The sequence below is a fragment of the Engystomops pustulosus genome, chromosome 3, assembly GCF_040894005.1.
Source record: "Engystomops pustulosus chromosome 3, aEngPut4.maternal, whole genome shotgun sequence".
NCBI lineage: Eukaryota > Metazoa > Chordata > Amphibia > Anura > Leptodactylidae > Engystomops > Engystomops pustulosus.
In genome coordinates, this window is record NC_092413.1 from 5,975,095 (window position 1) to 6,000,007 (window position 24,913).

Consider the following 24,913-nt stretch of genomic DNA (forward strand, 5'->3'; position numbering starts at 1 on the left):
GATACAAAAGGCTTGTCTAAGAAATGATGGGAGTCTCCTGGTTAATCGACGGTGGGACATGGAGCCTGAGAGTCACAAGTTCTAAACCTTATTCCCGGATATGAACCCTTTAAATTAGACCTTTAATTCATGAACCAAGAAAGTCTGATGGGACTACTAGAGGATTGGAGGAGCAGTAAATGGATTTATGTGTCATATAACAGTAAAGGCAGAAGTCTGGTCCTATATGAGCTTCAATATGGAGACATCACAAGTCCCTCATCCAGATACCTCCCTGTATTATAGGAGATGAGGCTGAAGAAAGACGCAAATCCACCTCCTCCTCGTACCTTCTAGTAGTTCCTTGCAGGCTCCATACATGGTCACCAGTCTCATGACCATCTCACCAGCTCTAAAATCTAGTAACAAGGACAATATGGCCCCCGACTTGCGGAGCCCCATGTAGTAATAGGGCAGGTAGGAGACAACATTGAGCCGATGCTCTCCAGGGTCCGATGAGCATTGGGCCACTTTGTGGTAAGTCGTGTGTTAGTAGAGCTGGACTTTGGTAGACAGTGGTGAACGCACATTTATGTATCTTGAAGGAAGTGAGCATCAAGTGGAGGGTGAAGATTAGAGCTCAGGGGGAAAGGAAAGTTGTGTATGGTCATCATGAAGGGACGGAGATGCGACATGTTCAGCCAGATAGAAAGGAGCTTCCGAGGTCAGTGGAAGGGTTAACAATTCTGGCAGTGACTGGAGGAAGAAGACAACGAGGGAGAAGAAGGGAACAAAGGTGGGCGCTGAGAGCTGAGGAGTGATTAGCACAGACAAGTCACATGTTGTTTTTGGAAATGCATCCCAACCAAAGCCCAACCCCTGGGACTACACAGAGGATTCTGTCAGGGTGCAAGGTAAGTTATAACACACAATTATATTGTAATGCAAATGCTTAGAGAAAGCAGAAAGACATCAGCGCACTGCAGCTGTGATGGGCTCCTACAACCCAGGGAAAATGAGGTCCCTGATGACAGGTTCCCTTTAAAGAGGTTGGCCACTCTTTTACATAATTTGCCTTGTGGCTTTTAAAAACAAAATATATACCGTATATTCCGGCGTATAAGACGACTTTTGAAGAGAGGCTGAGCCCTCTCCATAGCCGGTAAGTCTTTGCTGCATATTTTCACAGCGTGGGCTGCCGGCAAAGCTGCCGGCAGCCTCAAAAAGATACCTGGGATCGCCGCTCCCCGTGACGTCATTGGGGACGGCGATCCGTCTCCATGGTAGCCTCGGGTCTTCCGAAGACCCGAGGCTATTTCGTTTTAACCCCTTCATTACAATGTGCTGATAGCACACTGCAATGAATGAGGAAAATCCCCATATACTGCCATACTGTAGTATGGCAGTATATGATAGGATCGATCAGACAACCTAGGGTTAAAGTACCCTAGGGAGTCTGAAAAAAATTATAATAAAAAAACCTAAAATTTCAAATCCCCCCCCTTTCCCTAGAACTGATATAAATAAACAGTAAAAATCATAAACACATCAGGTATCGACGCGTCCGAAAATGCCCGATCTATCAAAATATGATAACGGTTTTTCAATGCGTTTAACCCCGTAACGTAAAATAGCGCCCAAAGTCGAAAATGGCACTTTTTTGCCATTTTGAAAAATATAAAAAAATCGATAAAAAGTCATCAAAAGGTCATACAGTCCTAAAAATGATATCATTGAAAATATTATCAAATTTCGCAAAAAATGACACCACCCACAGCTCCGTACACCAAAGTATAAAAAAGTTATTAGCGCCAGAATTTGGCAAAATCAAAAAAATAATTTTTGTACAGGAGGTTTTAATTTTTGTAAATGTATGAAAACATTATAAAACCTTTATAAATTTGGTATCCCCGTAATCGTACCGACCCAAAGAATAAAGTAGACCTGTCATTTGGGGCGCTCAGTGAAAGACGTAATATCCAAGCCCACAAGAAAATGGCGCAAATGCGTTTTTTCACCATTTTCATTGCATTTGGAATTTTTTTCCCGCTTCTGAGTACATGGCATGGAATATTTAATAAAATAAAAATCTAAGGTACAGTATGGTAACATTTACAGTAAAATGGACGATGGTAATGTTGTTGTTGTTGTATGCCTTATGTTTATGAGCGGCAGTTTTCCTGCTGTACACCTGCATGTCATAAGAATTTAAATTAAAAAAAAGGACCATGTTAAATTCAAATCTGTTTTTTTTTAATTTTTACCGGTGTTTTGTATGCGTTGGAAAAGGGGTAGTCTTATACGGCGAATATATCTTAAACTCTATATTTTAAACAGGAAAGTAGGGGGGTCGTCTTATACGCCGGAATATACGGTATATATTTTCCAAAACACAAATACCCCAACATACATCTCCCCTGGGGTCCTGTATACTCTCTGTACAGTGTAGAGTTGTGACAGGCGTCTCGCCTCGCCCAGAAAGTGTAATGGAAAAGCCTCGAGCACAAGTTGCCATCGCTCATCAGAAATATCACCAACATCCGCCGCCCCATCGATTACAGACCTGGAGAGGAAATCCATCTAGGACCATGTGAAGCAGAGATATCGGTGGCAGCCACGTGGTCATTTTTGGCCACGCTTAACAACAGTGCATCTCTTTGAGGCGCCATAGGGGTATTCTGAGAGCTGTAGCTGGAGGGATCTGAAGAAATCTACCTACCGGTAGTACAAAATGGGATGTGAACGACAGGGGTGGGATCACTTACCTCTGCCTCCTTTAACCCTATACAATTGGGTTAAATGTGGTGTGGAGGGGGTAGACTGACTGGACATATTATAAATTTAATGGGGAGCTGTTCAGGACTTCCCATCACTACTTTACTGCCTGGTGGATAATCCCTGAATGTTCAGGTGATTCAGCAGTCCTGCTATCTACTTTTCTGCTGTGTGCAGACTCTCTGTGAATCTTTGTTTACATGTCTGAGCCCTGATGAATAGGAGGAGCTGCAGCAGGAGATTTAGGACAGCAGGGAGAGAACAGGGAAAGACTGAAGTAGGCAAAGGTACAGGTACATATACATGCAGAGACCTGTCTAATGGAAGAGATTTATTGAAAAGTGGCCAACCCCTTTAAACTACTTTCCCCTCCGGAAAAGTAAAGTATGATATGTCCTTTCTAGATTACCCTCATTTATGTGCAATCTCACCAGTTTACCCCCCCAAAAAAAAAAATCTCATCCAAAGTCATGTGACAACAGAGAAGAGTCACTTTTATTGTGAGATGAGTAATGTTCAGAGGCTGCAAGGGAAAGTTACTCCCTCAGACTACTCTATCTTCTGTTCTATAGCACCTAGAAACGTGCTGCTGTTGTCTTATTAAAGATAAAATTCTCTTCTTTCATTGCATCAGGCTAGTGACCTGCAGATATCCATAGCTCCTCCCCTGACATCACTTACTCCTCCTCTAAACTCACATAATCCTCCCCAACCCATAGCCCCTCCCCTGACACATAACTCCTCCTCTAACCTCACTGCATCAACCTGAATCCACAGCTCCTCCCCTGACCTCAAGTACTCCTCCTCTATGCTCACTGGCTCCTCCCCAACCCATAGCCCCTCCCCTAAGACATAACTCCTCCTCTAACCTCACTGCCTCCTCAGCTCCTCCCCTGACATCAAGTACTCCTCTTCTAACCTCACTAACTCCTCCTCAATCCATAGCCCCTCCCCTGACCTAAAATACTCCTCCCTAGTGAATCATTTAGGACTCCCCTGCTTTTACCTCTAATGTAAACCTTCACCCACATTTATAACTCCGCCTCTGTGACTCCTCCTAAATACATAATTACTAGTCTCCATTATTCTTTGAATTCCTAAGCTCCACCCCTTACTCTTTTCTTGGTATCAGACTCCTCCTTCATTTACAGATTGAATTGACTTTACACCTCCCCCTACCCTGGCTCCTCCCCTTTCAATACTCATTTAAAACCTGACTCCTCCCTCCCTGCAGACCCCTCCCATGCTTTGTTTCCCCGCCCTCGCTTAGCTCCCTCCCAATACTCCACGCATGTTCCTTAGTAGCAGCGGGGAGGGGCGTGGCCGCGCGTCACGTGATGACCTGACCCGGAAGAGGAGCCGGGCCGGCGTATTGGCTGCTGTATCTGAACAGATGAGGCCGCGTAACATCGGGGGCCAGACACCCGCCCCGCCCCCCCGCGGGCCACGGCCTCCAGGACACCCGGATGTGCGGCGGAGAGCTGAGGACGTGTCAGTACCGGCCGCCGCCGCTAGAGGTCAGTGTCGCCCTGTGTGAGGCGCCACCGCTGCTATAACCTCTGCTGACCACTAGAGGGAGACAACACACGTGATACTCATCCATCTCCATACAACATCCTGTGCCAAATAACCCGGGAAAATCACAGCAAAAATCACCTCATAACAAGTAACAACCTACAGCAAACATAACCTACCTCACCTCATAACAACCTACAGCCATCACCTCACACCAACCTACATCACCTCATAACATCCTACATCACCTCATAACAACCTACAGCCACAACAACCTACATCACCTCATAACCTACAGCCATAACAACCTACATCACCTCATAACAACCTACAGCCATCACCTCACACCAACCTACAGCCATCACCTCATAACAACCTACAGCCACAACAACCTACATCACCTCATAACAACCTACAGCCATCACCTCACAACTACCTACATCACCTCATAACAAGTAACAACCTACAGCCATCACCTCACACCAACCTACAGCCACAACAACCTACATCACCTCATAACCTACAGCCATAACAACCTACATCACTTCATAACTAGTAACAACCTACAGCCATAACAACCTACATCACTTCATAACTAGTAACAACCTACAGCCATCACCTCACACCAACCTACATCACCTCATAACAACCTACAGCCATCACCTCACAACTACCTACATCACCTCATAACAAGTAACAACCTACAGCCATCACCTCACACCAACCTACAGCCACAACAACCTACATCACCTCATAACCTACAGCCATAACAACCTACATCACTTCATAACTAGTAACAACCTACAGCCATAACAACCTACATCACTTCATAACTAGTAACAACCTACAGCCATCACCTCACACCAACCTACATCACCTCATAACAACCTACAGCCACAACAACCTACATCACCTCATAACAACCTACAGCCACAACAACCTACATCACCTCATAACAACCTACAGCCACAACAACCTACATCACCTCATAACAACCTACAGCCACAACAACCTACATCACCTCATAACAACCTACAGCCACAACAACCTACATCACCTCATAACAACCTACAGCCACAACAACCTACATCACCTCATAACAACCTACAGCCACAACAACCTACATCACTTCATAACTAGTAACAACCTACAGCCATCACCTCACACCAACCTACATCACCTCATAACAACCTACAGCCACAACAACCTACATCACCTCATAACAACCTACAGCCACAACAACCTACATCACCTCATAACAACCTACAGCCACAACAACCTACATCACCTCATAACAATCTACAGCCATCACCTCACACCAACCTACAGCCACAACAACCTACATCACCTCATAACCTACAGCCATAACAACCTACATCACTTCATAACTAGTAACAACCTACAGCCATAACAACCTACATCACTTCATAACTAGTAACAACCTACAGCCATCACCTCACACCAACCTACATCACCTCATAACAACCTACAGCCACAACAACCTACATCACCTCATAACAACCTACAGCCATCACCTCACAACTACCTACATCACCTCATAACAACCTACAGCCATCACCTCACACCAACCTACATCACCTCATAACAACCTACAGCCACAACAACCTACATCACCTCATAACAACCTACAGCCACAACAACCTACATCACCTCATAACAACCTACATCCACAACAACCTACATCACCTCATAACCTACAGCCACAACAACCTACATCACTTCATAACTAGTAACAACCTACAACAATCACCTCACACCAACCTACATCACCTCATAACAACCTACAGCCACAACAACCTACATCACCCCATAACAACCTACATCACCCCATAACAACCTACATCACATAACAACCTACATCACCTCATAACAACCTACAGCCACAACAACCTACATCACCTCATAACAACCTACAGCCACAACAACCTACATCACCCCATAACAACCTACAGCCACAACAACCTACATCACCCCATAACAACCTACATCACCCCATAACAACCTACATCACCTCATAACAACCTACATCACCCCATAACAACCTACATCACCTCATAACAACCTACAGCCATCACCTCAAAACAACCTACAGCCATCACCTCATAACAAGTAACAACCTACAGCCACAACAACCTACAGTCATCACCTCATAACAACCTACAGCCATCACCTCATAACAAGTAACAACCTACAGCCATCACCTCACGACAACCTACACAGCCACACCAACCTACAGCCATCACCTCACGACAACCTACAGCCATCACCTCACACCAACCTACAGCCATCACCTCACACCAACCTACAGCCATCACCTCATACCAACCTACAGCCATCACCTCACACCAACCTACAGCCATCACCTCACACCAACCTACAGCCATCACCTCACACCAACCTACAGCCATCACCTCACACCAACCTACAGCCATCACCTCACACCAACCTACAGCCATCACCTCACACCAACCTACAGCCATCACCTCACACCAACCTACAGCCATCACCTCACACCAACCTACAGCCATCACCTCACACCAACCTACAGCCATCACCTCACACCAACCTACAGCCATCACCTCACACCAACCTACAGCCATCACCTCATAACCTACAGCCATCACCTCACACCAACCTACAGCCATCACCTCACACCAACCTACAGCCATCACCTCACACCAACCTACAGCCATCACCTCACAACAACCTCCAGCCATCACCTCACAACAACCTCCAGCCATCACCTCACAACAACCTCCAGCCATCACCTCACAACAACCTCCAGCCATCACCTCACAACAACCTCCAGCCATCACCTCACAACAACCTCCAGCCATCACCTCACAACAACCTCCAGCCATCACCTCACAACAACCTCCAGCCATCACCTCACAACAACCTCCAGCCATCACCTCACAACAACCTCCAGCCATCACCTCACAACAACCTCCAGCCATCACCTCACAACAACCTCCAGCCATCACCTCACAACAACCTCCAGCCATCACCTCATACCAACCTACAGCCATCACCTTACAACAAGTAACAACCTACAGCCACAACAACCTACAGCCATCACCTCACACCATCCTACAGCCGTCACTTCCTCACGACAACCTTCGTCCGTCACCTCACGACAACCTTCGTCCGTCACCTCCTCACGACAACCTTCGTCCGTCACCTCCTCACGACAACCTACGGCCGTCACCTCCTCACGACAACCTACGGCCGTCACCTCCTCACGACAACCTACGGCCGTCACCTCCTCACGACAACCTACGGCCGTCACCTCCTCACGACAACCTACGGCCGTCACCTCCTCACGACAACCTACGGCCGTCACCTCCTCACGACAACCTACGGCCGTCACCTCCTCACGACAACCTACGGCCGTCACCTCCTCACGACAACCTACGGCCGTCACCTCCTCACGACACCCTACGGCCGTCACCTCCTCACGACACCCTACGGCCGTCACCTCCTCACGACACCCTACGGCCGTCACCTCCTCACGACACCCTACGGCCGTCACCTCCTCACGACACCCTACGGCCGTCACCTCCTCACGACACCCTACGGCCGTCACCTCCTCACGACACCCTACGGCCGTCACCTCCTCACGACACCCTACGGCCGTCACCTCCTCACGACACCCTACGGCCGTCACCTCCTCACGACACCCTACGGCCGTCACCTCCTCACGACACCCTACGGCCGTCACCTCATATATTTTATCTTATATTTTCTCAGTGTCAGCCATGTTGGTGGGGGAGCGGAGGAACGGCAATCTCCTGGTGCAGCTGGGTCCGAAGCTTCAGGCCCATCCGGAGGAGCTCCTGCGGCAGCGATGGAGCGTGGACAGTCATGTGGAGTATCTGATCCGCTGGGCAGTGCACAACACGGAGGAGTCAGGAGCCGGCAGCAGCGGGACGACCTCACAGGCGGAGAACAAGTCCTCCAACATCCTCATGTGGATGTCTGCGGAGGAAGTGTACAGCAACTGCCCCACTCTGTTGGGGAAGCGCAAACCTGAGGGGCCCGGGGTCCCAGAGGAGAAGACTACTGGGGCCCCAGATGAGGGCGCTCTGCAGGAAATGACTGAAGACGTCCGGATGCTGGTACAGAGAGCCGCCCGGCAGATGTCACACAGCTGTGGCCCCGACTCATCCATCCTCAACACCATCCACGTGCTGAGCGCTTACGCCAGTATCGGCTCCCTGGCCGGAGTCTTCAAGGAGACGGGAGCGCTGGACCTGCTCATGAAGATGCTCTGCAACTCGGAGAAGCAGATCCGTAAAAACGCTGGAAAGATGCTGCGCGCACTGGCGTCACATGATGCAGGTGGGGGCGGAGTGCTGAGTCCTGCAGGGCATGATGGGTAGATGGCATTGCCATCATGGTGGAGGCATATACCTCAGGATGTCACCCATCTTTACTAGGTTCCAGGTTTCCTGGTGATGGAAGAGATGGGTGATGCCCCATGTGGGAGCTCTGATGAAGCTGTAAGGTTGTCACCCAGATAAAACTGATGGGCACCTTGTGTTTTGCAGGAAGTCGCGCGCACGTCTTGTTGTCCCTCAGTCAGCAGGACGGCATTGAACAACACATGGATTTCGAGTCGCGCTTTACGCTGCTGCAGCTCTTTGCAGAGACGACCAGCTCAGAGGAACATTGCATCTCTTTCGATGGCATCCACCTACCTCAGGTAAGTGACTCTACTGCTGGTTACGTGGAGCCAGAGCTGCGTCCATCATATATAGTACAGATGTAGGAACAACAGATTAGTGCAGGATGTGAAGGTGAAAGAATAGTACTAATATCTTCTAGAAGAGGAAGGAGGCCATAGATGTCCTCCAAAGGTGAGGATCAATGTATCTTCTAGAATCAGACTGTAGAGGTCCTCCAGAGGTGAACAAGTATCTTCTGGAGAGGAGGCTTTAGATCAGTGATGGCAAACCTTTTAGACACTGAGTGCCATAGGTTCGCCACCACTGCTTTAGATAATAATAATTAGTTTTCAAGTTAGAGAGGGTTGAAGGTGTCTTACAGTGGGGGATTCAATTATGTTCTGGAAGAAGAGGAGGAAGTAGACGTCCTCCAAGGCTGAGGCTTCAAGTGTCTCCTTTGAAGGAGAGGAGACTGGGAATGTTTTATAGAGTATCTTCTAGGAGAGAGAGCTGACTGAGAATGTCCTCCAGAGGGGAGAATGTAGGTGTCTCCTCCAGACATGAGGGTCCAAGTATCTCCTGGTGAGGAGATGGTAGATGAGTTCTTGTGGAAGTTCTTGGATCTTCAATGTCCCTCAGCCATGACTTTGGGTTGTTCCCTTTATGGCAGATCCCGGGGAAGCAGCTGTTCTCACTGGTGAAACGTTACCTGTGTGTGACATCACTTCTGGACCAACTGAACAGTGATCTACCGGACCGTAACGAGAAGGTCCGCCTCCAGCGCCAGTTTGACTTCTGTATGGCCATGGGCAGCCTCATCTGTGAGCTGGTGCGGGTCATGGGCTGGAGCTCAGAGAAGCGTCGGTACCTACCTCGGGAGCTATATGATGTACAACGTCCTGATCGTAATTGTCCAAACTGTATAGATTTGTCCAGAAGATGTGAATATGTGAAATACCTGCAACAGACCCTGCAGCCAGGGATGACTGTACGCCTGATCCGGGACTATGACCAGATCCATGCTGGTGATGAGGGAACCATTTGGGTCAGCAAAAGGAACATAACCTCAGTGCTGGTAAGTGCAGTATCTCCAGGAACGTCCATTGTTCTGTACCCCTCTGGTGCCAGATCTGCTGAGGTAGAAGATATGAACATGGGGTGTGTTGTTAAGTGACCACCTACCTTGCAGGTTGACTGGCAAGACTTCGGACAGATGTGCTGGGTGGACTGGCATGTGCTGGAGATTATAAACCCAGAGAAGAGTGAGACGATCATCTCGCAGGGTGACTGGTGGGAACTTCTCTTCTTCATTCGACAACTGGACTCTAAGAACCAAGACAAAATCATGAAGGTTGTCAGTCCGAATGTAGAAGAGCAGGTAAGGTCTACAATGAGTCTTCTAGAATCATCAGTCCAAACAGGGATGAGCGGGATGATGAGAGATTGGTACCCCAGCGTGATCTGGGAGTATTACCTGAGGTTATCTCACCTCCTGACATCTCCACATTCTTCTCCCTCCTGCAGGATCCTCTTGCTCTTCTCCAGTTGGCAGTGACTACCACGACAGCCAAGGCGGTAATCCGGCGTCTGTTTGAGTACTGTGAGGGTCACCTCCTTTGTGACCTCCAAAACTCACATCTTTACACCCGGTTGTTTCACACCCCATCATCACATGTACTGCAAAAGCCCAGGGCCCATCCTGGCATCAGTAAGGTAAACGTAGGGAGTGGCAACTCCCAGCCAGCTGGGTCCAGTGATCCACCAGGGGCAATAGATGGAATGTCTGACCGCCAGATCCTGAACAACCTGCTTCTGCTGGAAGGACTAGAACTCTCATCAGACGAGGAGGAGGCAGCAGGTGAGAGTGCACATAGTGATCATTAGATGATGGTGGGGCACTGCTCCGCACCTGGATTATACTCATGTGACCAGTCATGTCCCGTTGGTTTAGGACCCAGCAGTGAAGAGGAGGGGGTGCTTAAGAGATCGCTAGAGAGCTGCCGGGCGCTGATGCATAACATCCGGCTTGATGAAGCGGAGCGCAATAGAGTGGATTCTGAGCAGATGTCGGGGAGGTCGAGCCATAGGGAGGGCAAGAGCTCCATCAGAGAGTCCACACTCGGGTAAGTACATGTGACATTGTAAGGGGCAGTCAGTTGTGGAATTGGAGTAGTTCCGATATTGGTGGTGACTGACCCACATCTAGAGATGCCAGAGCGAAGCACCAGCTCTCAGGATGAGAGTAGTCAGGTGCAGTCCGAGGTCAGGGCAGGCAAAGTCTCAGTACATGCTCGCCATGTGATGACAGCGGGTCAGGAACAAGGTTAAGAAACTGCCTAGATGGTCAAGCCAAGGTAGGTGAACCTATCAACAAGCAGGAAGTAGAACACCTATGCAGGAAAGTAATGGCCATGTTATCTTGGGTGTGGTCACACATTGATTGGCATTCAGCCCGTGTAAGAGATGGATAAATTTTGCTTCCAGAAAGAAGATGGTGAAGATGTTGGTCGACCTACTGACAATTCAGATGAAGGACCAGCTTCTGGTGGTCACGAGTCTGCAGCTGACCTATGTGCTCATGTCTAAGTATGACTGGCGGGTGATGTTTGCCACGGAGGGAGGGGTGCGGGCAGTGTTGGGCTGTATGCAGGAGCACCACTCCTCGGCTGCCATACAGCATATCGGCCTGGCGGTGAGTACCTGCCCTTCTCCACCACGTCTTACTCTGTGCTGACTTCATCTTCATCACCCACGCTTCTTCTGGGGCAGGTCCTGAAGGTGCTAACTGGGGTAGGAAGCTGTGACCTGCGAGGAAGCTCTGGACACTATGCACTAAATCCTGGAGATGCCCAAGTGATGAAGGAAATCTTCTCCAGCATTGGATCGGCTGTCAGTGGGAGCTCCACCAGTCTCCTGAGTGTGATCCCTGAGGCCATCAGCAAGCTGCAGGGCACAGAGGGGTAAGGGGTCAGAGCAGCGACATCCCATCAGCCGTAACCTCTGCCTGACCGATGTCACCTAATGACCCTCTGCCTTTCAGGTGCATCGCCTCCGTGTACAACGGGCTGCTGGTCATCCGGATGTTGACTGAGAACCATGAAGCTCTGACCGAGCAGCTGTCCGGGGGTGAGCTGTCCACCATCCTCCAGAGCTTCACTGGAGACTCCAACTCCATGTTCAGCCGCCTGGATCTCTGCATACAGAAGCAGCTCCGTGATCTCATCAAGAACAGTCAGGAGGAGAGCGTCTCTGATAACGAAGGTATGAAATGTCCTCCATAAAGAAGGTGCATAGTGTATCCCTGCCTCATCCTCCTCCTCATCTCCCTCCTGTAACCTCCTGGATAGTGTCAGTCTAGGTGCCCTGACCCACTGTTGCCTCTTTCAGAGTTCACCCCGGCTCAGGCTCTGCAGGACATGGATGTGGCATGGCTGCTGAGCGGCCTGAAGGACTCGCGGCTGTGCCGAGAGCTGCTGCCATCTCTGGAGCGATGTGTCTGTGATGACTCTGTTTCCCTGCTGTGTGATGTCTCCAAGCTCCTTACAGACCCCGAGCTCTTCCTGCAGCTTCTCTCCAGCCTGGAGCAGCTCCGCAGCGAGAAGCAACTTCAGCTGAGTGTCTACAAGTAAGAGCCCTACATGTAGCAATCTCCATGGGGGCGGCCTCTGTATATGGAGGGACTCTGTCCATGGGGGTGGCTTCTGTATATGGAGGGACTCTGTCCATGGGGGTGGCTTCTGTATATGGAGGGACTCTGTCCATGGATGTGGCCTCTGTATATGGAGGGTCTATGTCCAGGGGCGTGGCTTCTTTATATGCAGGGACTCTGTCCATGGGGGCGGCCTCTGTATATGGAGGGACTCTGTCCATGGATGTGGCCTCTGTATATGGAGGGTCTATGTCCATGGGCGTGGCTTCTTTATATGCAGGGACTCTGTCCATGGGGGCGGCCTCTGTATATGGAGGAGTTTTGTTCCTCATATCTTCCACCATTTCTGGTTGCAGGATCCTGCACAAGGCGCTGCAGTTATTTCGGGAGGAGCCGATTCCCTGGCACCGGAGCATCCAGCCGAGCGTCCATACCCTGAGCATGCACTGCAGCGAGAAGGAGGTGACACAGCAGAGAGGATGATGGGACATGCAGTATCGGGCCGTGGGGACTGGGGTTGTAGGTGTAATGTTTGCAGCTGTAGTAGGTGCAGGTCTGGATCCCACCTTACTGGGTGATATTAACCCCTTCCTTTCTTGCAGCTTGTTGAGGAGGTGACGCGCTTCCTGCACGCTTTGGCCTCGCTCAGTAAGGATTGTGCGGTGCTCATGTGTTGTCTGGATGTCGCAGACGTTCTGAGGAAGGTGATCGAGAGACACAGCCCTGACCTCCTGGACGCGAGGGATCTCCGAGTCCTATTGTCTGGCTATGAGGAGCACGCTCGGGTGTACCAGGATATATCCCGCAGCATTCTGACATCTTGCCTGCAGGTAAGTCACCTGACCTCTGACCTTCCCCCCCCCCCAGACTGTACACCACCAGGATGAGTGCAACTCCCTCATCTTTCCCTGTGTTACTCCTATAAGAATCTCTTGTCCCATCAGATGCTTCTGGAGCAGATAGACGATCAGCGCCGCCATCAGAGGCAGCTCCAAGTTCCTTGCTTTGCTGCATTTTTGAGTTGTCTTGGCCGAGGTAAGTATTTTATAGAAGACCAGAAAGGGCATATCACCAGGACCAAGCATGTTCTTCACTGTCTTGTGTCTTCTACACCAATGGCTTCTTGCAGTAAGCAGAGTCAGGCCTCATGCACACAACAGTATGGTCCTTTCTGTTCTGTATATACGTCTGTATTCTGGCCTTAAATACTGGATGTATTGCAGTATAGCAACGTATTGCACCGTATCTGTAGAAAATACGGTACATGAAAGACCGCATTGCCCATTGGAATGTATGGGACCGTATATATGCCCGTTTTTATATGGTCGCGTGCACATACGTGTCCCCCAGAGCAGAACTCCCCCTCTCCTCTGTGTGTGACTCCCTGCCATCCCCAAAGGCTGCTCTACATTTTCTCCATCCGCAGATTCCCAGCCCGAGCAGAAAGAAGACAAATGTTGGGAGAAGATTGAAGTTTCCTCAAATCCACATCGTGCCATCAAACTGACTGACGGGAACCCAAAGTCTTACTGGGAATCGAATGGAAGCACCGGATCCCATTATATCAACATCTTCATGCACCGAGGCGTGGTGATCCGGTAGGTATATATGGATACGGTGTGGAAGGAGGTGACTTGCGGGATGTATATATGGATACAACATAAGTTTGTGCCCCCTGCAGGCAGCTGGCGCTGACCGTGGCCAGTGAAGACTCCAGTTACATGCCGGCTCGGGTGCTTGTTATGGGTGGAGAGAACGCGTCCAATATCAGCACGGAGCTGAATGCGGTCAGTCATGGCGTCATCTATCCTGACAGCTTGGGGGGCAGTGCAGAGCTATATCATGTGACATTGCAGGGATTGTTGGGTTATTATTTGGTTGTACAGTAATGTGCACCCCTGAGGTCAGAGGGCTCCGTTGCTCATTCATTATTGACATGAATCTTCTCTCCTTCAGGTGAACATCTCCAGCTCTGCCTCTCGCATTGTGGTCCTGGAGAACGCCACCCGTTTCTGGCCGGTGGTCCAGGTGAAGATAAAGCGATGTCAGCAGGTAATGCGCTGCCATTGTGTGACTTTGTTGAGCTCTTAGCCCGGTGGTTGTCATATAGCGCTGTCTCCGTGCAGGGCGGCATTGATACGCGGGTGCGTGGCTTGGAAGTCTTGGGGCCAAAGCCCACGTTGTGGCCGGTGTTTAAGGAGCAGCTTTGCATGAGAACGTTCCTCTTCTACACCAGTCGCGCTCACAGCTGGGGGCAGGAGATTTGTGAGAAGAAGGAGCGTCTACTGCAGCTGTTCGGCAGGTACCGGGCGTCACCTGTGACGGGGTTGTGTATGGGAGTCCGTCTCCTCTTTGGTCATTGATTGACCATCTTGTTGCAGGTTGAACCGCGCCTTGTCACATGAGCAGGAGTTTGCTGATCGCTTTCTGGCAGACGATGAGGCTGCAAAGGCCCTGGGCCGCACCTGCTGGGAGGCGCTGATATCCCCCCTAGTGAGGAGCATCACCACCTCAGGTACAGAACCTTCCAGACCCTCCATTAGCTTCCCACCTCATGGACCGGACAGTCACTGTGCCTTCTCTCTTCCAGACCCCGGGGAAGTGAGCCCCCTCAGCTGGCTTCTCACCCGCTACCTGGAGAATGTTCAGGGGACCCGACGATCCAAGGCCCAAACTTCAATCTTCAACTCCCGAGTACGGAGGCTGAGCCATCTCCTGGTCCACGTGGACACCAGTCCCCTAGACACTGCCACACTGAAGCCCCCCAGCAAGAACAGTGAGTACCAGATTCCATCACCTGTAGGTGGTCTCTGTGTATGGGGAAGGGGGGATGACAGGGCTCTTTGTTGTGGTTATTTCTCTCCCTAGATGGGAAAAGTCATGGTGGCTTCAGTCTTCCTGTGAGATCCTCCGGTTCTGAATGGAGCAGTACTGCAGGGATTGCTCAATGCTGGCAAGAAGTGGTCCAGAAGCAGGTAGGAGGTTAAGGAGTAGAAGATATAAGAAGCAAATAGGAAGTTCTGGATTTGCTGGGGTTTTGTTCCTGGTGTAATTCTTTTTGTGTCCACCAGGTGCAGCGCTTCCTAGAAATGTCCTGGAATGATGAGGATTTGGCTTCCCGCTTCTGCTTTATGTACCGGTCTCTCCGACGCGCCATGGATGAGATGTTTGGACAACAGACACGGTTTTTACTATCTCTGCGCCAGGGTTTCTGTGAGGGGCTGTTACAGCTGTCCTTCCTGACCACGCTGCATGTGAGTGTGGCCCCTGGTAGTATCTGGTCACAGTGTGGCCCCTGGTAGTATCTGATCACTGTGTGGCCCCTGGTAGTATCTGGTCACAGTGTGGCCCCGGTAGTATCTGGTCACAGTGTGGCCCCTGGTAGTATCTGGTCACAGTGTGGCCCCGGTAGTATGTGGTCACTGTGTGGCCCCTGGTAGTATCTGGTCACAGTGTGGCCCCTGGTAGTATCTGGTCACAGTGTGGCCCCTGGTAGTATCTGGTCACTGTGTGGCCCCTGGTAGTATCTGATCACTGTGTGGCCCCTGGTAGTATCTGGTCACAGTGTGGCCCCTGGTAGTATCTGGTCACAGTGTGGCCCCTGGTAGTATCTGGTCACAGTGTGGCCCCTGGTAGTATCTGGTCACTGTGTGGCCCCTGGTAGTATCTGGTCACAGTGTGGCCCCTGGTAGTATCTGGTCACAGTGTGGCCCCTGGTAGTATCTGGTCACAGTGTGGCCCCTGGTAGTATCTGGTCACTGTGTGGCCCCTGGTAGTATCTGGTCACTGTGTGGCCCCTGGTAGTATCTGATCACAGTGTGGCCCCGGTAGTATGTAGTCACTGTGTGGCCCCTGGTAGTATCTGGTCACAGTGTGGCCCCGGTAGTATGTAGTCACTGTGTGGCCCCTGGTAGTATCTGGTCACAGTGTGGCCCCTGGTAGTATCTGGTCACTGTGTGGCCCCTGGTAGTATCTGGTCACAGTGTGGCCCCTGGTAGTATCTGATCACCGTGTGGCCCCTGGTAGTATCTGGTCACAGTGTGGCCCCGGTAGTATGTGGTCACTGTGTGGCCCCTGGTAGTATCTGGTCACAGTGTGGCCCCTGGTAGTATCTGGTCACTGTGTGGCCCCTGGTAGTATCTGGTCACAGTGTGGCCCCGGTAGTATGTGGTCACTGTGTGGCCCCTGGTAGTATCTGGTCACAGTGTGGCCCCTGGTAGTATCTGGTCACAGTGTGGCCCCTGGTAGTATGTGGTCACTGTGTGGCCCCTGGTAGTATCTGGTCACAGTGTGGCCCCTGGTAGTATCTGGTCACTGTGTGGCCCCTGGTAGTATCTGGTCACAGTGTGGCCCCATTTGTGGTCTATAGACAGATTCGACCCCTTCTTCCACTCTGGTTTATGTTGTTTCTGTGCTTTTGCTATATATAACAGGTGATGGAGCAATTCGCTCGTTATATTGATCGGCTGATAACTGCGATTCGTGGTGATTCTTCTGATCTTCGATCCCTGGAGCAGCTCCAGCAGTTCCTGGATTTTGTGCTTTTCTTGTCTGATCTTGAATTGGCCAATTCTTTTGAGCACTTTTACAGGTGAGGAATCTCTCATATTTCCTATGATGCTCTGCACCATCAGCTCCCAGGATGCTCTGCACCATCAGCTCCTAGGATGCTCTGCACCATCAGCTCCTAGGATGCTCTGCACCTCAGCTCCTAGGATGCTCTGCACCATCAGCTCCCAGGATGCTCTGCACCATCAGCTCCTATGATGCTCTGCTCCATCAGCTCCTAGGATGCTCTGCACCATCAGCTCCTAGGATGCTCTGCACCATCAGCTCCTAGGATGCTCTGCACCATCAGCTCCTAGGATGCTCTGCACCATCAGCTCCTAGGATGCTCTGCACCATCAGCTCCTAGGATGCTCTGCACCATCAGCTCCTAGGATGCTCTGCACCATCAGCTCCTAGGATGCTCTGCACCATCAGCTCCTAGGATGCTCTGCACCATCAGCTCCTAGGATGCTCTGCACCATCAGCTCCTAGGATGCTCTGCACCATCAGCTCCTAGGATGCTCTGCACCATCAGCTCCTAGGATGCTCTGCACCATCGGCTCCTAGGATGCTCTGCACCATCGGCTCCTAGGATGCTCTGCACCATCGGCTCCTAGGATGCTCTGCACCATCGGCTCCTAGGATGCTCTGCACCATCGGTTCCCAGGATGATCTGGGTTTCATCTCTTTGTGTTGCAGACATTATCTGGCAGACCGGCTCCTTTGCCTTGGACCCTGCTGGTTGGAAAACTCGGTGGTCGATCACATCGGAATTTGTTTCCCAAACCGATTCCCCCAACAGATGCTGAAAAACCTGCAGGAGACGAAAGATCTGCAGAGAGAAGAACATCTGTACCGACTACAGGAGCAAGATAGAGGGGTCTTATCTGAGGAGGAGGACGAGGAGGAGGAGGCTATGGTAAGGAGGTGGCAGAGAAGATAGTGATGCCGAGGAGGATAGACAGAGGACGAGGAGGAGGATGAAGAGAAGATGATGGTGAGGAGGAGGATAGACAGAGGACGAGGAGGAGGATGAAGAGAAGATGATGGTGAGGAGGAGGATAGACAGAGGACGAGGAGGAGGATGAAGAGAAGATGATGGTGAGGAGGAGGATAGACAGAGGACGAGGAGGAGGATGAAGAGAAGATGATGGTGAGGAGGAGGATAGACAGAGGACGAGGAGGAGGATGAAGAGAAGATGATGGTGAGGAGGAGGATAGACAGAGGACAAGGAGGAGGAGGCGGTGGTGAGGGAGAGGGTTATGAGGACAAGAAATTGTTGAAGAGCAGATGAAGAGGAGATGTGCATAGGGATGGGATCTGATAATGCGGTGGGCATGTGAGGAGCAGATGTCCAGTGGAAGAGATGATGAAGATGTTTAATACTAAAAAAGAAGAGTTGATGAAGGTTAGAAAAAAGATATTTGAAGAGAATGATGGAGCAAAAGGAGCTGAGTAGTAAGAAGAGATGTAAACGGATAAAGAGTTGATGATGAGGAGGATAAGACGATAGTCATGTAAAGGAAGGAGAGAAGTGAATGGGGATGGTTGGAGGATGTGGAAAGGTTGGTGATGAGTAGAGATGTGAGGAAGAGGAGGGGATGTTACACTAAAAAAAGATGATGAAAAGGAGGAGGTGGTGTAAATAGGAAGAGGAGATGTTACTGAGAAGTCTTGTCTTTGTCTCCAGGTGATGGAGGAGAGCTCAGGACTCCGTGATGAGAACGTGGAGGATACAGAGGTCCAGATTGCTGTGCTTTCTCCTCGATGCTGGGCTATATCCTCCCTCTGCTACCTGGACAATCCCTCCAAGTATTTCCCAGAGACCCTCAGCACCCCCCTGCTGCAATTCACCGACTTCTATACAAAGAGTAAGACTCCTTGATTAGTATCTGTACTGAAGATCTCCTTGTGTCCTCTCCTCAGTATATGTACTGATCATCTTGTGTCTTCTCCTCAGTATATGTACTGATCATCTTGTGTCTTCTCCTCAGTATATGTACTGATCATCTTGTGTCTTCTCCTCAGTATATGTACTGATCATCTTGTGTCTTCTCCTCGGTATATGTACTGATCATCTTGTGTCTTCTCCTCAGTATATGTACTGATCATCTTGTGTCCTCTCCTCAGTATATGTACTGATCATCTTGTGTCTTCTCCTCAGTATATGTACTGATCATCTTGTGTCTTCTCCTCAGTATATGTACTGATCATCTTGTGTCCTCTCCTCAGTATATGTACTGATCATCTTGTGTCCTCTCCTCAGTATATGTACTGATCATCTTGTGTCCTCTCCTCAGTATATGTACTGATCATCTTGTGTGCTCCCCTCAGTATATGTACTGATCATCTTGTGTCTTCTCCTCAGTATATGTACTGATCATCTTGTGTCCTCTCCTCAGTATATGTACTGATCATCTTGTGTCCTCTCCTCAGTATATGTACTGATCATCTTGTGTCTTCTCCTCAGTATATGTACTGATCATCTTGTGTCCTCTCCTCAGTATATGTACTGATCATCTTGTGTCTTCTCCTCAGTATATGTACTGATCATCTTGTGTCCTCTCCTCAGTATATGTACTGATCATCTTGTGTCTTCTCCTCAGTATATGTACTGATCATCTTGTGTCTTCTCCTCAGTATATGTACTGATCATCTTGTGTCCTCTCCTCAGTATATGTACTGATCATCTTGTGTCTTCTCCTCAGTATATGTACTGATCATCTTGTGTCTTCTCCTCAGTATATGTACTGATCATCTTGTGTCTTCTCCTCAGTATATGTACTGATCATCTTGTGTCTTCTCCTCAGTATATGTACTGATCATCTTGTGTCCTCTCCTCAGTATATGTACTGATCATCTTGTGTCTTCTCCTCAGTATATGTACTGATCATCTTGTGTCTTCTCCTCAGTATATGTACTGATCATCTTGTGTCCTCTCCTCAGTATATGTACTGATCATCTTGTGTCCTCTCCTCAGTATATGTACTGATCATCTTGTGTCTTCTCCTCAGTATATGTACTGATCATCTTGTGTCTTCTCCTCAGTATATGTACTGATCATCTTGTGTCCTCTCCTCAGTATATGTACTGATCATCTTGTGTCCTCTCCTCAGTATATGTACTGATCATCTTGTGTCCTCTCCTCAGTATATGTACTGATCATCTTGTGTCTTCTCCTCAGTATATGTACTGATCATCTTGTGTCCTCTCCTCAGTATATGTACTGATCATCTTGTGTCTTCTCCTCAGTATATGTACTGATCATCTTGTGTCCTCTCCTCAGTATATGTACTGATCATCTTGTGTCTTCTCCTCAGTATATGTACTGATCATCTTGTGTCCTCTCCTCAGTATATGTACTGATCATCTTGTGTCTTCTCCTCAGTATATGTACTGATCATCTTGTGTCTTCTCCTCAGTATATGTACTGATCATCTTGTGTCCTCTCCTCAGTATATGTACTGATCATCTTGTGTCTTCTCCTCAGTATATGTACTGATCATCTTGTGTGCTCCCCTCAGTATATGTACTGATCTCCTTGTGTCCTCTCCTCAGTATATGTACTGATCATCTTGTGTCTTCTCCTCAGTATATGTACTGATCATCTTGTGTCTTCTCCTCAGTATATGTACTGATCATCTTGTGTCTTCTCCTCAGTATATGTACTGATCATCTTGTGTCCTCTCCTCAGTATATGTACTGATCATCTTGTGTCTTCTCCTCAGTATATGTACTGATCATCTTGTGTCTTCTCCTCAGTATATGTACTGATCATCTTGTGTCCTCTCCTCAGTATATGTACTGATCATCTTGTGTGCTCTCCTCAGTATATGTACTGATCATCTTGTGTCTTCTCCTCAGTATATGTACTGATCATCTTGTGTCTTCTCCTCAGTATATGTACTGATCATCTTGTGTCTTCTCCTCAGTATATGTACTGATCATCTTGTGTGCTCCCCTCAGTATATGTACTGATCATCTTGTGTCCTCTCCTCAGTATATGTACTGATCATCTTGTGTCCTCTCCTCAGTATATGTACTGATCATCTTGTGTCCTCTCCTCAGTATATGTACTGATCATCTTGTGTCCTCTCCTCAGTATATGTACTGATCATCTTGTGTCCTCTCCTCAGTATATGTACTGATCATCTTGTGTGCTCCCCTCAGTATATGTACTGATCATCTTGTGTCTTCTCCTCAGTATATGTACTGATCATCTTGTGTCTTCTCCTCAGTATATGTACTGATCATCTTGTGTGCTCCCCTCAGGTCAGGCAGCTCTGGGCTCGGACCTCTCTCAGTCTCGGCGGTTACAGTGGACTTGGTTGGGGAACGCTGAGGTACAATATGGAGACCTGATGCTCCGAGTCTCCACCCTGCAGATGGTCATCTTACTGCTCTTTAACCAGCACAAGGTATGTAGGATCTTGATCTTGACATGTCCTGACATCCTGGGTCTGTATCACTTCTCTATGTTGGTGGCCTCACCTGTTTTCTCTGTAATGTCTCCTTCTATCGGCAGGAGGTCTCCATGGAGGACATCGGAGATATCACAGGGATATCTGGATCATTGCTGACCACTTCAGTAGACTCCCTGACCCACTATACTGGAATCCTCTGCTGTCATAAGGACACAGGTGAGAATCCTTGAGATGGGATCAGATGATTGTAGATGAAGGATGACAGTAATTGTCCAGCAGATGAAACCATGATGGGGATCATCTGTCACTCAGGATTTGTAAACAAGGTTAAATGGTTGTCGAGTCTTCTGCCTCATAAACCACATGTCTGCTAGTGGATCTGCCATGGCTGGAAGCCTGTGTCAGGGGTCTAGCAGGTGTATATACCGCCCTTATTCACTTTACCAGCTCTCTATTCTAGGACATCTATATGTGAATGAAGCAGCTGAGCAGGACCTGGGGTCACACACGGTTCTCGATTTCTGCACCAATTGGAACAAAAAGAAGACTTTAGAGGAAATTTTCTACATGTTACAGAGGAGGAGGGAATCCCTGTTGCATGTGCTGGAGCGGGTCATGAAGGAAGAGCGGGAGATCCGTATGGACAGGCTGCTGTTCAGGGTAGGTCATGGGCTGTAGGACAGCAGTGATTGTACGGGTCGTGGCATGAATGTTCCAGTTCTTCTTAGGCCTCATGCACATGAACGTATGCCCACACAGGAATAGAGCGGTGCTCATCTTCGCCCCTCATCTCTGCCCCTTTTCCATCGAAAATAGCAGCCACACGCCCGCATCTATGGCAGAAGATAGAACAGACTCTATGTGGCTATGGCTTGAAACAGTGAGCCCTTGTGCTCACCGTACCGAGCCCGGGCACCACAGCCGTCTATAGGGGATGTATGTACATAGGTCCCTGAGATGGTCGTGTGTATGTGGCCTTACTGTTTTCCTGTCAGATACTCATATGTGATTTTGTATGTTTAGGTTCTTGATGGTTTCCGGAGAGAGGTGCCCACCGCACAGTGCCTGCCCAGTGACTGCGGGGTCCCGGATGTGCTCTCCTGTATAAAGCGCCAGCTGGATAATGGTGTTATCTATAGAAAACCAAACAACCCACTAACTCTGTGCTACAAAGTGGAGGCGCCACCGCCTGTGGAACTATGTCCCATGACTATCCATGAAGAGACCACAACATCAATCCCACCCCAAGTGTCCGAATTCTGCCGAGTGCGGAAAATCAGCAGCAACATTGCCCCAGTCCCAGAGCAGCGGCTGACCTTCAGTACATTCAGGTCTTTGGAGAAGTCCTAAGCAGAGTGAAGCTGCAGAGGATGCCCTGAAATATAAGGAGGATCGCGCCGGCAGAAGCTTCCACGCGCTCCAGTGCCACGGGATCTTCAGGATACTGCTGCTGACCTCCGCTCCTGATCCGCCGTATATGGAAGCCCAGTCTGGCGACCTCTCGTGGATTATACAATTGTTTAATTCTTGTTACGGTTTTCAATGAGGTCAGGTTGAGGTCACGATTCAGGCAGTAAAGCCTAAAGACAAGGGAGGCACGTGCAACAACTACGAGGTGAGGAAGAAGCTGTTGGCTGGTGGGATTGAAAGTATCGGCCCCCATCCTCGTATAATCATGTGAGGTTCTGTTTGCACAACATGGACATATTGTTTTAGGTTCCGAATATACGTTACTGCTGGATGCCGTCACATGGGTAGGTGCAGTAAAGCAATGGAGAGGGTTGTGATTAGGGAAGAAAACAGGTTGTTTATGAAAGCGCTGCTCTAAAAAAAGGTGAGTAGCATCGGTGTGTTAAAATAGTTAATTTATTTAATTTTGTACGGGACTACACGTTTTGGAGACTGACCGTCCCCTTCATCAGGTCCATAATAAAAGTACACTGGCTGGGGGGGGGGGGGAACTGTGAGGTGTTGTAAGGCCCCAAGATTTATACAGTGCGGGCATCTGGACACTGAGCTTAAGCTTATATTTATTACATGGTCCATACATCGGACCTGTCTGCCACCTACATAAATCTTTGATTATCAAGTCACACCCCCATTTCATTTTTGGGGCCAGTGTACTTTTATTATGAACCTGATGAAGGGGAAGGTCGGTCTCCAAAAAGCATAGTCCAGTACAATCAATTTTGCCTGTTTTATTCAACCTGTTTTGGAGCAGCGCGTTCTCAAACAACCTGTTTTTTCCAAATCCAAACCCTCTCTATCATATAGAATAAGGGTGTGGAGGAAGCCTTGTATATGGACGTATAGATATGGAAGAACCTTGACCATGGTGTGAGACAGGAGGTCCTCGGCCAGGCTGAAGGTCCTCTCTCACCTTCTCTGTTATTAGCCGTGTGAGGAAGTTTGGTTTTTATTCTGGTTGTTTGGCGGTGTCTTGAGACATGTAAATGTTATTTTTGTTTAATTGTATAACTTTTTTTATTGCCCTAAACTACCCTTCATCATAGTATAGAGTGAACCTAGTAGAGATAGGAGTAGGGACCTTCCTCTCCATCAATCCTTGTTCCCCTGCTTCTGACAGAGCCTGCCCCTTCCCCAAGTTATGAATCTCATTGTTTTTGGATCTCTATGATCTGAAGGGAAACCCCACCTGACTGTAGATGTCCTAATTATCATATTGGGTATTGAAACAAGAGAACAGAGAAGCGTTGATATCATTGGATTTTATTGCATTATTCCCACACAGTTTGTGGTGTACTGAGAGATGGGATCGGGACACCTCGGCCAGAGCACCATAGGAAGAGGAACCGCACAGTATAATGAGTGGTGTGATTGGGTCAGTAGGGTACAAGGACTCTCCCAGTCTTTGGGTACCTCGGCCTCACAGTATGTGGTATTATTAGTCACGTGATTTGGGCACCTTGTTGTGATGCGACAGTAAGAGGGTCCTCACAGTAAGTGGTATAAAGTGTCATGTGATGTGGAAACTCTGGCCAGGACACTAACCCTGGTAAGGTAAGTTGTGATTTTGGGCAATGGTAAGGGGCACCCTCACCGGATGGTGAGTCATGTGATGGTAAGAGGGCAGTTGATGGTGTGGGCTCCATGCTGAGGTCAGGACTGGTGCCGGGGAGGGGAACCTTCTGCCTGATTATCTGATTGAGGAAAAGTCAAGCTGATTGCGCTGCATGGACCTCACAGCGCCATCACATCTTCCCGTGACCGAAGATACCAACGGGAAACTGCTTCACGTGTGTCGGCCACTGCGCTGCCAGCTGGAAAAACTTCACGTCGTTCCAGTCCACTCCATCTATGGTCACTGCAAGAC

The 24,913-nt window shown here is 49.1% G+C and overlaps 2 protein-coding genes across 5 annotated transcripts in view; one reads left to right on the forward strand and one right to left on the reverse strand.

Moving 5' to 3' along the window:
• The first annotated feature begins 4,095 nt into the window (after nt 1–4,095).
• On the forward strand, nt 4,096–24,311 carry LOC140120854 (cullin-9-like). 3 transcript variants are annotated; one of them, XM_072139847.1, is made up of 29 exons: nt 4,096–4,271; nt 8,041–8,631; nt 8,841–8,995; nt 9,628–10,032; nt 10,147–10,335; nt 10,482–10,815; nt 10,909–11,080; nt 11,442–11,649; nt 11,727–11,917; nt 11,998–12,218; nt 12,345–12,582; nt 12,963–13,068; nt 13,209–13,436; nt 13,551–13,641; nt 14,033–14,204; nt 14,288–14,393; nt 14,563–14,658; nt 14,733–14,908; nt 14,988–15,121; nt 15,197–15,382; nt 15,475–15,581; nt 15,678–15,860; nt 17,040–17,197; nt 17,854–18,073; nt 18,846–19,026; nt 21,428–21,573; nt 21,681–21,795; nt 22,040–22,239; nt 22,603–24,311. In XM_072139847.1, exons 1-29 carry the CDS (start codon nt 4,148–4,150, stop codon nt 22,927–22,929), a joined length of 5,760 nt encoding a protein of 1,919 aa, XP_071995948.1. In that variant the 5' UTR covers nt 4,096–4,147; the 3' UTR covers nt 22,930–24,311. The 3 variants fall into 3 exon arrangements, with proteins under 3 accessions (XP_071995948.1, XP_071995949.1, XP_071995950.1); XM_072139848.1 differs by lacking the exon at nt 4,096–4,271 and adding an exon at nt 4,300–4,420; XM_072139849.1 differs by lacking the exon at nt 4,096–4,271 and adding an exon at nt 7,010–7,332.
• LOC140120855 (phosphofurin acidic cluster sorting protein 2-like) overlaps nt 24,294–24,913 on the reverse strand; it is a 29,488-nt gene continuing 28,868 nt past the window's right edge. For both annotated transcript variants that reach the window (XM_072139851.1, XM_072139850.1), the window contains one exon: nt 24,294–24,904. In XM_072139851.1, coding sequence (XP_071995952.1) covers nt 24,792–24,904 — 113 coding nt within the window. In that variant the 3' untranslated portion in view covers nt 24,294–24,791. The remainder of the gene's footprint in view (nt 24,905–24,913) is intronic.

Excerpts from the sequence above, each read along its gene's own strand:
- LOC140120854 (XM_072139847.1), top strand. The coding sequence starts at position 4,148 with ATGAGGCCGCGTAACATCGGGGGCCAGACACCCGCCCCGCCCCCCCGC. Across the intron at positions 8,996-9,627 it reads ATGGCATCCACCTACCTCAG|ATCCCGGGGAAGCAGCTGTT; the intron begins GTAAGTGACTCT and ends CCTTTATGGCAG. Across the intron at positions 12,219-12,344 it reads GAGCGTCTCTGATAACGAAG|AGTTCACCCCGGCTCAGGCT; the intron begins GTATGAAATGTC and ends TGCCTCTTTCAG.